The 13,037-nt window shown below is 41.7% G+C and overlaps 1 protein-coding gene across 1 annotated transcript; it reads right to left on the bottom strand.

Moving 5' to 3' along the window:
* Window positions 1–212: 212 nt before the first annotated feature.
* Window positions 213–4,429, bottom strand: cav2 (caveolin 2). Its single transcript, XM_086110258.1, has 3 exons — window positions 3,815–4,429; window positions 2,720–2,907; window positions 213–1,200 (listed from the first exon to the last, which is right to left on the bottom strand). Exons 1-3 carry the CDS (start codon window positions 3,965–3,967, stop codon window positions 1,050–1,052), a joined length of 492 nt encoding a protein of 163 aa, XP_085966384.1. The 5' UTR covers window positions 3,968–4,429; the 3' UTR covers window positions 213–1,049.
* Between the last annotated feature and the right edge of the window lie 8,608 nt (window positions 4,430–13,037).

The following is a 13,037-nucleotide window of genomic DNA, read 5'->3' as shown; positions in this document are numbered from 1 at the left end:
TATAGATAATTTTCTATTGGGAAGGGGGCAAAATGAAACTTGGAAAAAAATATGCGAAAAATGTTCATTACGCTTACAAGTAAGGTCATGTCATCAGCTGCAGCTGTTGTGAAAGCGCGATATAAATCAGGATGTGTTGTATTGTATTCGTAGGGGAAAAAAAGGGGAAATGAATAGCATGCTGTATGTATGACAAGTCACTCATGAGAAGATAGAATAACAATCTTTATTGATATTAGTTTGATATTCTGAATCAAAGAAAAACAAACAGCCAGTGAAAGTGGGACAAGCTTGCGTCTTTTCCCCCCGTTCGTCTTACAATATTTATACAATCAACATAACATGACTGCAATTGTCTCGCTCATCTTCATTAGAAGATATCGCGTGGACACAAGTATTGGGACACCCAATTGTTTTGTCCCTATTTTAATACAAAGTCAAACTACATGAAAACAACAAAATCTGGGATCCAAACAGTTGAAGTGAGCACAAATTGAACATGTTTAGTGTCGAGAGGTTTTTACTTGTAAATTGACTTATTTTGTCAAGATATAATTTTATCGTATGAGAATTACATCATATGTTACCTAGTCGTAATATCATGATGAAAGTCAACGTTTCAAGGCTTCCTAATTCTGACAATTGTTTTTTACAGTTAAGCATAACTACCTCGTGTTCTCCTAGGCGTTGGAGTTTTTCCAAAACTCGACCAGAAAAAGGACTTTATTCCTGTAATAAAATGCCTTTGCTTCTAAATAGTAAACGCTGACTTTATTCTTGCAGGGATGTCCAATATTTATGTGGCTATGTCATATAAATATAGCTAGCTTAGTAGCACAATTGCCGAAAAGCAACTTCAGTATGCAATGTGGCTCACGATATGAAGGTATGCACTTGTTAAAATGATACCACATAATAAAGGGTTACAAATTATTTTGTGGACCCCAAGCTATGGCTCATGGACCTTGGTGGAACCCTTTCTGCCATTGTCCTCAAAGCAACATCTCCACAGAGACTCCATCTTGTGTGGGTCTTCGCCCAGTCGGGATTTATTGCTCCACATGTTGGACGTGGACGGTGGACAAGCTCCGGCCCAGGCTGCGAAAGAACGGCATGACAAACGTGTCCGTCAGGCTCCTCCACACCACCTGCAGAGACGGCAGCACCACCATGAAGCTCCGGATGCTCGGCATCACCAGCCTGCGAGAGGCCCAAAAATTCAAAATGGTTACGACAGGGGATACAAGATGTTGACTGTTGTCAGTAAAATGCATAACCATCATCAAGTTTAGTTAATATTTGACCAACTATTGGTGTGCTAAACGGTTGAGCTACACTAGCTAGCTTAGCCTCACCGTTCACACAGCTAGCTTACTGGCATTGAACAAACAAAATTTTGAATAGCATCCGACATAAGACAGCAGAGATTCAAATTCAAAATTGATTGAGTTGGCTTGAGACTGTCAAAGCAAAAATCTGTTGATTTTGAACTTGGACTTGGACTTCGGCCGCTCCAACGCCTGAAATTTGCTTCCCATCTCCCCCGCAGGAACTTCCTGCCCCCAACATGGCCGCCAAGGGACTGAAAAATGTCCCACTTCCATGTCGAATAGCATGTTAAGCAACTTTTCCGTTCCCGGCCCCACCCCCCCCGCTCTGTGGTACTTTTTTGGGGGGGCACACGTTTGCGCCAACTTTCCTAGGGCTCACTTTTTGGCACGTGACGACAAGTGTTTCCCACGAACGAGCGTTCTCTTTGGGTTAGGTCGTTTGCTCATTAGCTTGCCGCTGAACAGTATCCAGGTGGCTCGTGTGATGATGTAATCAGTCGGAAAAACCCCCCCACAACTCATGATCCTAATACGCGTAGAGAGAGAAGGGCTCACTACTTTGTAAAGTGACATAATCTGTATAAATATCTTGTGTCAATGTTTGCCTTAGGAGCTTGTGCAAACATCCCATAATAGTCTGCTGGGCTCTTTAAAGCTCACTTTCATTTCTGAGTACGCATATTTCAGCATTTATTTTTAACACAAATGACAACTTTAAGCGGATGAGCTTAGCATCAACTATTGTAAATTCATCAATTTTTCTGACAACTTTATTCTTGAAAATTTCTGATTTTATTTTGTAGTATTATCATACAACTTTATTCTCATAAATGCATACTTTTTTCCTGAAAATATTTCCATTTTATTCTCTTTTTAATACAAATCTTTTTCAAAAAGTATTACAATTTTATTCTTGTAAATTTACAATTTCTTCCTCACACTAATATGATCATAAAATTCTTGTAAAATTTGAACTTTATTCTTATAATATTAGACATTTTTCTGGTAATGTTAAAATTTTTTAACATAACCAGAAAATTTAACATTCGCATAAAATGACATTTTTCTTTTACTTTAAAGTTTTTAATTTTTAGTTTTATTTTTCTTTATAAATTGTTGAAATCACTGCTATTTTTGTGCAACATTTCAACATTGTTCTTGTAAAATTACAACTTTATTCTCGTGATGTCACAACATTTTGGCACACGACGAGTTTCCTCTCTTAATATTACAACTTTTGTCTCACTATAATGTTACAGCCAGTTCTCATAATTTGACAATTTTGGTCAGTGTGGTCACATGATATCTAGGCCTGCTAACTTCCTGATTATATTTTTGGTCTCTAAAGCCACAGAAAAAGCACAGATTCAATCGTGAGGATCCCATACCAAATGTGTATGAGGCTGAGCACAGCGAAAACGAGTCCGAGGAGAAAGGCAAGGGGCACGGCCAGCAGCGCCCCGAGAAGCCGGTAGAGGCCCAACTTGACCACCTCAAATGTGGCGTGGCTGCAAATCCACACCCCGTCCACGGTCCGAGCGGACTCCGGCTCAGCGATGACATCTTCAAAGCCCACCTAATGGGGAAAAAACAAAAACAGGAACAAGTCAGTCGTCGCTACTTTTACCGAAGTCTAATTGTGACTTGAAAACAATGTGAGTTTGACATGATTTACATAATAAGAAAAATACAATCTTTTCTCAATTTTTTTCAGCATCTTAATTGGTAAGATGTATTATAAAATGGAAGCGTAACATGTATAGAAAACATTGTACATATTGCTGGAATATATGTTAGATACACAAGATACACATATGTGCCATTAAGAGGGTCCCTATACTATAAAATATCCTAGAAAAATGTATTGACAGTGAAAAATGACAATCATCTGCATCAAACGGACTGATAAATAGTGTTTACAGTACAATCTTGCATTTTAATTAGCAAAATATAAAATTGCATATATATATATATATATATAAAAACAGAAATGTTTGTGCGCATTTGTATTTGGCAAATATATGAAGGAATCCTGCAGAAAGTGACAATTCTCCTTTTTTTCCAGAATATATTTTTCTTTGAAAAATAGTGGAACACGAAATGTAATATACAATATAAAATTCTCCCGATAGGGGCTACTAAATAATAATAATAATTGTTATCATTATTATTATTATATTATAGTTATTGTTATCATTATTATTAAATAATACAATTTGCCACCAAAGACACCGGCTCTATTTTTCTTGGCTAAAATATTCAAATATGGTATGATATGGTCTATCATCTTGAATGAAAGACTTTATGGAAGCCCACCTGACTTGAACCAAAACGAAACAAGACCGATGGTAAAAACGTCACGTAAGTCCACCTGACCTGACCCGAAAGGAAACAAGACCGAAGTGATCGATGACGTCACTTTCCTTGACTTCCGCGTCCGGGCTAGAAAACAATCGGAGGCAGGGTTCTTTTTTTCCTTTTACCTTGAGGTGAGCGTTGACGTCGTCGGGGTCTCGGACTTCGTGCGGAGACGCGAACACGTGCCCCTTCCGTGACAGGATGGGTTCGATAGACCTGCTGAACTCGTCCTCGTCCATGACGATGCTCGTGTCCGACTTCTCCTTCTCCACACCCATGGTCACCAGTTACTGTTGGACTTGTGGTTCTGGTTCGAGTGCGCAGTCGGCGAGCCGCCCCGCTCGTGTGCAGCAGCAGCAGCAGCAGCAGCAGGCAGGCAGGCAGGCAGGCAAGGCAGCACCCCGCCCCGCAGACTTGGAAGCAGCGTGGGGTCGACGGCGCCACAACACGCTTCTGTGCATGTGCAGTCACGGAACGACCACTGCCGGCTAAAATGACCTCCTCATACTTTGTACTTCATAAAACTTGAAGAATGCTTTTTTTTGACACATTTAAATTTGTTTTTAAATTATGTCATGTTTCACTTTCAATAACATTTTCTTTGTCAATACAAATATAAATGAGAACAGAACAATTGGCTATTCCAGTTCAATATATGGAAAAAAATATCAATAAAAAAACTTAAATATGATATCGTTTTATATATCACATGGCACATACACCATTGTAGTGCAAAATAACAAAAATCTTTTGATATTCAAGTTTTGAAATTACAAATTTATATTTTTTTACTTAAAATATTTTTTTACTCGTTATTTTTCTGATTATATGAAAACACTAGGCGGCCCGGTAGTCCAGTGGTTAGCACGTCGGCTTCACGGTGCAGAGGTACCGGGTTCGATTCCAGCTCCGGCCTCCCTGTGTGGAGTTTGCATGTTCTCCCCGGGCCTGCGTGGGTTTTCTCCGGGTGCTCCGGTTTCCTCCCACATTCCAAAAAACATGCATGTCAGGCTGATTGGACGCTCTAAAATTGTCCCTAGGTGTGAGTGTGGGCGTGGATGGTTGTTCGTCTCTGTGTGCCCTGCGATTGGCTGGCAACTGATTCAGGGTGTCCCCCCGCCTACTGCCCGGAGATGGCTGGGATAGGCTCCAGCACCCCCCGCGACCCTAGTGAGGATCAAGCGGTTTGGAAAATGGATGGATGGATGAAAACACTATCCTTGTAATATCGCGATTTTCCCCTGATGAAAATATGCCTTGATTATCTAACTTTTTAAAAATATTACAGCTTCTTTAAATATGACCTGATTTTCTATTACTTGTTTCTTGTAAAAAAAATAATAAACTCTATTATCATAAAGTTGCAATGTCATTCTCTTAAAATTGTCATTTTATACTTGGCCTACCAATGTGAGTGTTGTACACCTAAGCAGAAATGCATCAGCAAAACAGCCATCGGCATCAACCCGGGGCGAATGGAAAAGGAACAATAGAAGAACACAATCCTCCTGGATTAACCCGCAAAACACATTTGTGACACAACAGAATGTGAGCGCAGTGTGTGGTGTGCCCCCTTTCGCTATCTGTTCAAAAACTGCCCGAAAACTCTTTTTAAAACGTCACCAGGAATCAAGTGCAAGTCTGACCTGAAATACTGAAATCTCGTTCCATTTATTGAAGCAAGAAAAAAATAATAATAATAAAAAGACGCTTAAGAGACAGATTTCTTTTTCACAAAGTATAATAAGCGATTTGGATAATGGAAGCATGGATCGTACTTACACATAATTTTACAGTAATGTGAACATTTTGGGATCTTCCTCACCAGTATCGTATGGCTAAATTGACGATTTAAATACAGGGTGCACATGTTTTTACATAAATAAGAATGAAATTGGAATTTACTCTAATTGGAGCTTGGGAACGGATTAAACTCATTTACATTATTTCCTATGGGACAAATTGTTTCGGAGGTCGAACAAATCGGATTTTCAACGGTTCAAAAGAACAAATTATGTTCGAATTCTGAGGTTCCACTCTATGTGAAATATCGCTTAACTTAGAATTTTATTGTGAAAATTTGGAAATTCTTCATCCTGTAATGTGCTCAAAATGGAAATTCTCATCCGAGTGGTTCTCGTCCAAGTGATAAAGTTCCCATCATGGGAAAAAAATGTACAAGTGTAACCCAATTACTTAAAAGAAGTGCTTGTGTATCATTGTAAACCAATAGGGTTCATTAAATGCATGCGATCTGAGTGGGGAATGTGCAAATATGACTCTGGATGTTTCAAATCGACAATACTATACATCATTCTAGACCAGGGGTGGGCAAACGTTTTGGCTCGGGGGCTGCATTGACTTTTAAAATTTGACAGAAGGGCCAGGTCAGCATGAGCTATGGTACATTAAAAAAAAACTGCATTTGTTGACAGTCCATATCAAACATCAACAGAACAAAAGCATGAACGTACTGTATTAATACTTTTTTAAAATGACAAAAGTGTTGTTGATGACCTATTTTAGCCTGTGCATTTCTGCAGATGGGTTGTGATCAGACCAGTAGAAGTAGAGCGATACAGAGGTCCTAGGTGGTCGAAAAGATCCCCCCCCCCCTCCCTGTGTTCTGCAACTTCAAGTCAATGCGCCACCTGGCGGTGAAATGCCTGTCATTACAAGTCCAATTGAAACGAATGCAATCATTCACATCGAACCTTAATTGTAGACCGACCTTCGGCGGGCCGGATTATAAAGACCAACGGGTCGGATTCGGCCCGCGGGCCGTAGTTTGCCCACCACTGTTCTAGACAAATCGGCTTCTTTTCTTAAAGGGCCGGTGCAGTGCGCAGTGTGACAGAAGTGAAGGTGAAGATGTTCTGGCAACACAAACACATTTTTGGGTGTCACTTTTGCGTCCACCATCAGCTGGAAAGAGCCTCTTTCACACAGGTATCACACAAAATTGTCACGTCTGTTTGTTTCACACAGAAATCCAAATTGCTGCATCAGAGTGTCATTAGTCACATCTGCCCTTTGCACCAAACCTAAGAAATTACGAATTGTATCTTTTACAGGCAGCCTCCAAGCCTCTTTCACACTGAGAAGTTGCACAAGCATTCAGAGACAATTGCTTTCAGAGTCTGGTGTTAAACTTTGCACTTCTGTCTTATGCAGGCGCCATCCCGCCTCTGCTATAACACCGAGTCCACTTAGTTCCACAATCGCTTTTGACACACTTGATGTCCAGCCAGTCAAGGCCAATGACTTGAATTTTCACAACAGCTTGAACTTCATCACAAATTGCTAGCCAAAATGCTAACAACAAGTATTTCTAGAGGGAATTCACACATACAACACTTAATTTATAATATAAACTACGTGTCAAAGTAGTTGACTCACACTTTACGTAGCTTCGCCCCTGAAGTACACACGTGCCTCAACCAGGAAATACAGTGGCCTTGAAGCGACAATGTCCAGAAAACTCAACAAAAAACATTGTATACTATTACTGCTTTTAGGCTGTGAAACTGACTTGCATTTAGTCATTTTAAAAGGTAGTTTTTCCCCTCACATAAATATGAATCCAAACTGTGTGTCAAAAAGAAAGTGCTTTTAAATTCTTTAGCTTAGCTCCAAAGGTTCTGCCTTAACTAGGATGTAAGGTGGCCTGAGAGGGACATAAATAGCGCAGCAAAAAGAAACAGGATATTTAACGCTATGTAATCGTTATATGTTGTTAGTTCGCTAACAAATGCTAACATTATGCTGTATTAAAAGACAATTTGCTACATGTGTTTTCATAGTTTATACCCTCAAGTTGAATTACTATATAACCAAGGAAGTACGGTGGCCTTCCGAGATCAAAAGTGTTCAGGAAAAAAAAAAGATGTTAAAAATCCTAATAAATACTCTGCTATGCTATGTTAGCTCTCAAAACATAAATGTAACAAAACATTATGCCAGTGGCAGAGGAAATATCACCCGTCAATTACTTCACGAACATCTTATTTAGTTTCAGACCCTAAAATCTAAAATCGGTATGTGCCTGAACCAGGAAGTACGGTGGCCTTTTAGAGGCAAAAATGACTAGCAAAAGACAACAGGCACACTTTCTGTCTTCTCCAAAGCACCCAATGTGTTAAACTAATAATAATACTGTGTAATGCAAAGCTTTTTTTGCTCGTTAGCTAAAATGTTCTTGCCAAACTACTGAAAACTAGCAAACGAGGCTATGTTTGTGCTAGGTTAGAGTAATAGTAATGTAAAAAATTGTGCCATCTATTGACCCACTTCCTCTGCAATCCGTATGCTAAAATATTAGCGTCACGGTTTATTCATGTGACTTGTGTGACACTGCTTCTGAATTCTCGGTAAAATATATTGCAAAAGGGATTTTTGAAGCTGTGGAGGCTTGTTTGCATGGCGAAGACGTTCCTCAGCTGGCGTGCCGCAACCCGTCTAATCAGTCAGTCAGTCCTCGTGGTGGCTTTTCATGGCCCCGGGACACATGCATTTACCTTCATCATCACCTTTTAAGCTTCTCTGATGGGCCACGCTCATAAATGTTTGTCCTAAAGATCAATTATGACGTTTTATTAGCTTGTGTTTATGCTCGTTTGCCTGTTGTTGTTGTTTTTTTTCTTTTGAAACTTTTAGAGACTGTCTGTGTTGTAGCAACCCAATTAGGAAACCAAATCCTGTGACCTGAATTCCTCTACATTCTTGAAAAAGTATTTTTTTTTTTTTGAACAGCGTTATACTGTCTGGATATGCAATCCTGTAGCGTTGCACCATTTTGACACTACTTAAGTTACAATCAAGCGAAATCGATTTTTAAAAAAATCATTTTACAAAACTGAAATGAATGTTTTTTTTTTAAAGCCACTCAAAAAATTACTCAGAAAAAAAAAGTGATTCATGTGAATTCAATATGCACAATCTAGCTGACTGGAAAAAAAACCAGAATAATTATCAGGCCACAAAACATCATGGAATAATTCATGTAATTCTGAAAACAATTATTGAATTGATGAAATCAATGATCATATGGACAATCCTGTCAGGTAGCAGCAGCAAATGTATTTGGACCAGTAAAGTTATTTGGACAATACAGTATAGCACCAGGGTACAACCACGTGTTGGATGTGTCATTATCATCTGTCACTCAACTCCTTTTTCCATCAAAACCTTCATGCATCCTTCACGGCTTACTCACTGCATTCCTCATCCTGAAGCGCACACGTACACACTCATCCACTCACACACACACACACACACACATACAGTTGTTGCAGAAGACTGTTCAAAGATGTTCTTGGTTGGCCCTGCTTCACTCAGCCCGGGGCAGGCACAGGAATGCGTTCAGAGCCTGCCTGGTTCTCTCTTGGCAACAACAGCATGGGTGTGTGTGTGTGTGCAGAACGAGCCTCTCGGTGGAATGTTCAGCTTCACGCAAAATAATAACTTGAAGTGGAGAGAAAATCAGAAATATATAGATGAGGATAAATGTGCTGTGCACACATAGACGAACGCACACACGCGCGCAAACACACGCACACTTACACACAAAAGTAACTGATGCGCACACAAGTAACCCACACAGTCACACACAAGCAATCCCAAACACAGTCCACAAACACACAATTATTTCCCACTGCGCTCGTGCACGTACAAGTAACCCCCACACAATGCATGGACACACACACAAGTAAATTTCACCTGCCACACATTTACACTCACACAGATTACCCCCCACACATAAGTAACTCACACACACACACACACACACACGGTTATTGGCTGAGGTTGGTGGGGGGCACCATTGTCACGGTCATCACCATGATGGTAAACATCCTGTGTTCGCTGAGTGCGCAAGCACACACACACACGCACACACACACACACACGCACCCCTGTTCAGGTAACACACACACAAAACCACTCTAATAACACAAACTCCGCCCCCAACATGTTCGTACGTTACCCAACACCACCCTCCCCTCTACTAATGCACCAGTAAGGCCCTCACACAGGTAACTCACCCACGCAAAGTGACCCCCCCTCCCCATGCTCCCAATACCTGCACATGTACACTCTCATGCACGTACGCTTTCAGGCGCACACACAGGCAAAGTAGTTTTCCACCGGACTCCCATCCAGGCCGGTGAATGCTGCTTTCACTTGCACGCCTGGAACCGTCTCCAAGGAGTACAAGGCTTCTTTTAAGGCTCCAGTAAAACCTGTGGACGTGCTTCTGAAGCCTCCAGAGCCTGGAAGAAAAAGGGCGAGTGTGCCCAAATATGGGGGAAAAAAATTGCACCAGTGACTCTATTTTTCCCGACAAATTTGATTTGGATTGGGATATTTTTGGTGTTTTGGAACTTTGCTGGTGGGTCACCATGGCAACGTTGGGACAAGAATGCGATTCCTGTTAGCACGAGCTGGGCTGTGGAATCTCCTGGTGAGGGAGTGGTGGCCATCTTCTGCTCCTCCCAGCAGGCCGCGGGGTCTCCCTGGATAAAAATGTCCTGACTTGCTCTGTAATTTGGAGTCATCGTTCCGCACGCACACACTCACTTGCTCACACGCGTGCATTTCTGCGCACGCACTCACTCACGCACACGCGGTCTTACATTACTTGTTCACCCACACACAGTCATATACACTCGTTCACAGACATTAACCCCCTCACCCCCTCCACACACACACACACACACACGTGCATACTTTTAACAATTACTTGTACACACACACACACACACTTATTTTACGACCCACAAATGCTCACACAACTCTCTCAATGACACATAAACTCTCACATGTTGTACACTCACTCACACACTTTTTCTCGTGCATGTGCACGCTCGCTCACAGATAGACACACTCACTTGGAGTTTATCTAGGAGGTTTTTTTTCCAAAATAGCGCACCATACACTTTGTACACACAATACTTTTGTCCATTTGCTTCATTTCTGTGCCAGAGTCAAAGAAGTGTCCCAATATATTTGTCCCCATATTGCAGATTTCCAATCATTCCCACACTTAGTGTCTTGGTACTAATTCCTCAGTAAGGCCGCGAGTCGCCTAGGGAGTGTTTTTTTATTTTCTTTTTAAAATTTTATTATGGCGCTGCAAGTCTCCAAGGAAGCGTCTCCAAGGTTTCCGTCCTGCCGGTTCGCTGCCTTATTTGGAGCGAGCCCTTTCTGAACGGGCGCCAGGAAAGTGTGCGTCCCCCCCCCACCCCCCGACTTGACCGGGATGCTGGGAAGAAGGCGAGCGAGGGTGCGAGAGAGGAGAGCGCTATTTATAAACCATGATACACCGGAACGTGTCTAACAAAGAAGAAGGAAGAAGGTAACCTCTATACTTTCGCATAGGAAATGATGGGAATCAAACTGTGGCCTTCATAGAATTGTATTTAAGTGTGCTAGGAATGTTTAAATCACATTTCAACGTGTTTAAATTTAACAGTATAAAACGCAGGTGTCAAACTTGGGTCCTCGAGGGCCGTTTTCCTGAATGAGCTTGTGTTGCAGCAGGGAGAGATGGAAAACAGAGCTCGCCGCTAAATGAGTAAGAATCAATGAGGCTAACAAGTGTAAATGGTGACATTCCCCACTTGACAACGGTGATGTTATCACTGTTGGCATTGCGATCGTTGATGTCAGACCGGTGCTTGCCTGGGGTTCCGCGATAAAGCCTCCAGTTGCAACAATGACAACAAAGCTCACACTTCCTGTTTGCTAACATCAATTAGCCGGGTCATTAGCGCACAAAAAAGCCAAACACGCACACTGTCGTTATCTGAGCCACGACACACTTCCTGGAAGCTGTGTGTGTGTGTGTGTGTGTGTGTGTGTGTGTGTGTGTGTGTGTGTGTGTGTGTGTGTGTGTGTGTGTGTGTGTGTGTGTGTGTGTGAGTGCATGTGTGAATTCCTGCAGTGTGAGCTCATCACATGGAGTGGCCATGCTTTTTTTGTCAACATTAAGTATTTGATACCTTTATTTTATTGAATCAGGGGCGGCCTGGTGGTCCAGTGGTTAGTGTGTGGACCTCGCAGTGCAGAGGTACCGGGTTCAATTCCAGCTCCAGCCTCTCTGTGTGGAGTTTGCATGTTCTGCGTGGGTTTTCTCCGGGTACTCTGGTTTCCTCGCACATCCTGTGAATGTAAATCCTTTTATTTATTCAGAGTTGGTAAGCAAATGACGCTCATGCTTTTGTTGAATCAGTCAGCGTAAATCGCACGTCGTCAATTTTTTTTGAATTACCTGCGTCAAATTGGAATGTTCATGCCCTTATTTGGTTGTTATAAGCACGATAAAGTGTGAATGTTTAGACTTTTATTTTGTAGAAATTGACAAAATCATTATGTTTATACTTTTATTTTGTTGAATCAGGCATCCTAATGGGGAATATTTATGTGTTTGTTTGATTGAAAGGAGCTACTCGTGCATTTTGGCCGAATCTGTCATCTCGCCTACCAGATAATCGAGTTGCATGGTGCTCACTATTCGGCAGATGCGAGCATGTACAGTATTTCGCATGACTGGCTCGTATGGCGGTGATGCTTTTATTTTGCAGCCACGGTGGTGATGTTTTCAGGAGCTCTTTGGTGGACCTGATGACTTTTGAACAGAGTCAAGTGTAAGCTCAGAAGTCATCCTCCTCTTCCTCCTCCACATGCTTGTGAGCAACATTCCCGAGAAAAGAGGAGGCGACCTCTCCCTTGTTGTTCTTAACTCAATGTGGGAGACCTGCTGGGTGCGCCCTCCAAACATCTGTTGGAGCACCTGTCAAATACTGAGCAGCACATAACTGATAGTCATGCAAATCTGGCAAATAGTGAGCGCCATGGAACGACATGACTTGAAATGTAAATATCCTTCCATCCATTTTCAGCACCCCTATCCCGACAATTTAGAGTGTCCAATCAGCCTCCCATGCATGTTTTTGGAATGTGGGAGGAAACCGGAGAACCCAGAGAAAACCCACGCAGGCCCGGGGAGAACATGCAAACTCCACACAGGGAGGCCGGAGCCGGGATGGAACCCACGACCTCTGCACTGTGAGGTCAACGCGCTAACCACTGGATGGTAGCTGTTCAACAATATAAAAACATGAACGTCTTCATTGCACCTAAATCAACAAAATAAAACAACCAGACATTCTGAGTGCTGATTCCACAAAATAAAAGCATGAACATTTCCCGTTCACAAAGAGTAAATCTCCAAAATATCAGCATCAGTATCCCCTTTACCGTCCCCGATTCAACAAAATAAAAGCCCAATCATTATGTTACAATTTCGATGCAATCAAAGTCTGAACATTCAGACTTGTTTGTTTGTTT

The sequence above is a fragment of the Hippocampus guttulatus genome, chromosome 4, assembly GCF_054856545.1.
Source record: "Hippocampus guttulatus isolate MCC_2025c chromosome 4, RoL_Hgut_1.0, whole genome shotgun sequence".
In the NCBI taxonomy this organism is placed as follows: domain Eukaryota; kingdom Metazoa; phylum Chordata; class Actinopteri; order Syngnathiformes; family Syngnathidae; genus Hippocampus; species Hippocampus guttulatus.
The sequence above is the reverse complement of the archived record's forward strand: the minus strand, read 5'-3'. Positions and strand labels throughout refer to the sequence as shown.

Excerpts from the sequence above, each read along its gene's own strand:
- cav2 (XM_086110258.1), bottom strand. The coding sequence starts at position 3,967 with ATGGGTGTGGAGAAGGAGAAGTCGGACACGAGCATCGTCATGGACGAG. Across the intron at positions 2,908-3,814 it reads ACGTCAACGCTCACCTCAAG|GTGGGCTTTGAAGATGTCAT; the intron begins GTAAAAGGAAAA and ends TTTCCCCATTAG. Across the intron at positions 1,201-2,719 it reads CTCAGCCTCATACACATTTG|GCTGGTGATGCCGAGCATCC; the intron begins GTATGGGATCCT and ends GGCCTCTCGCAG.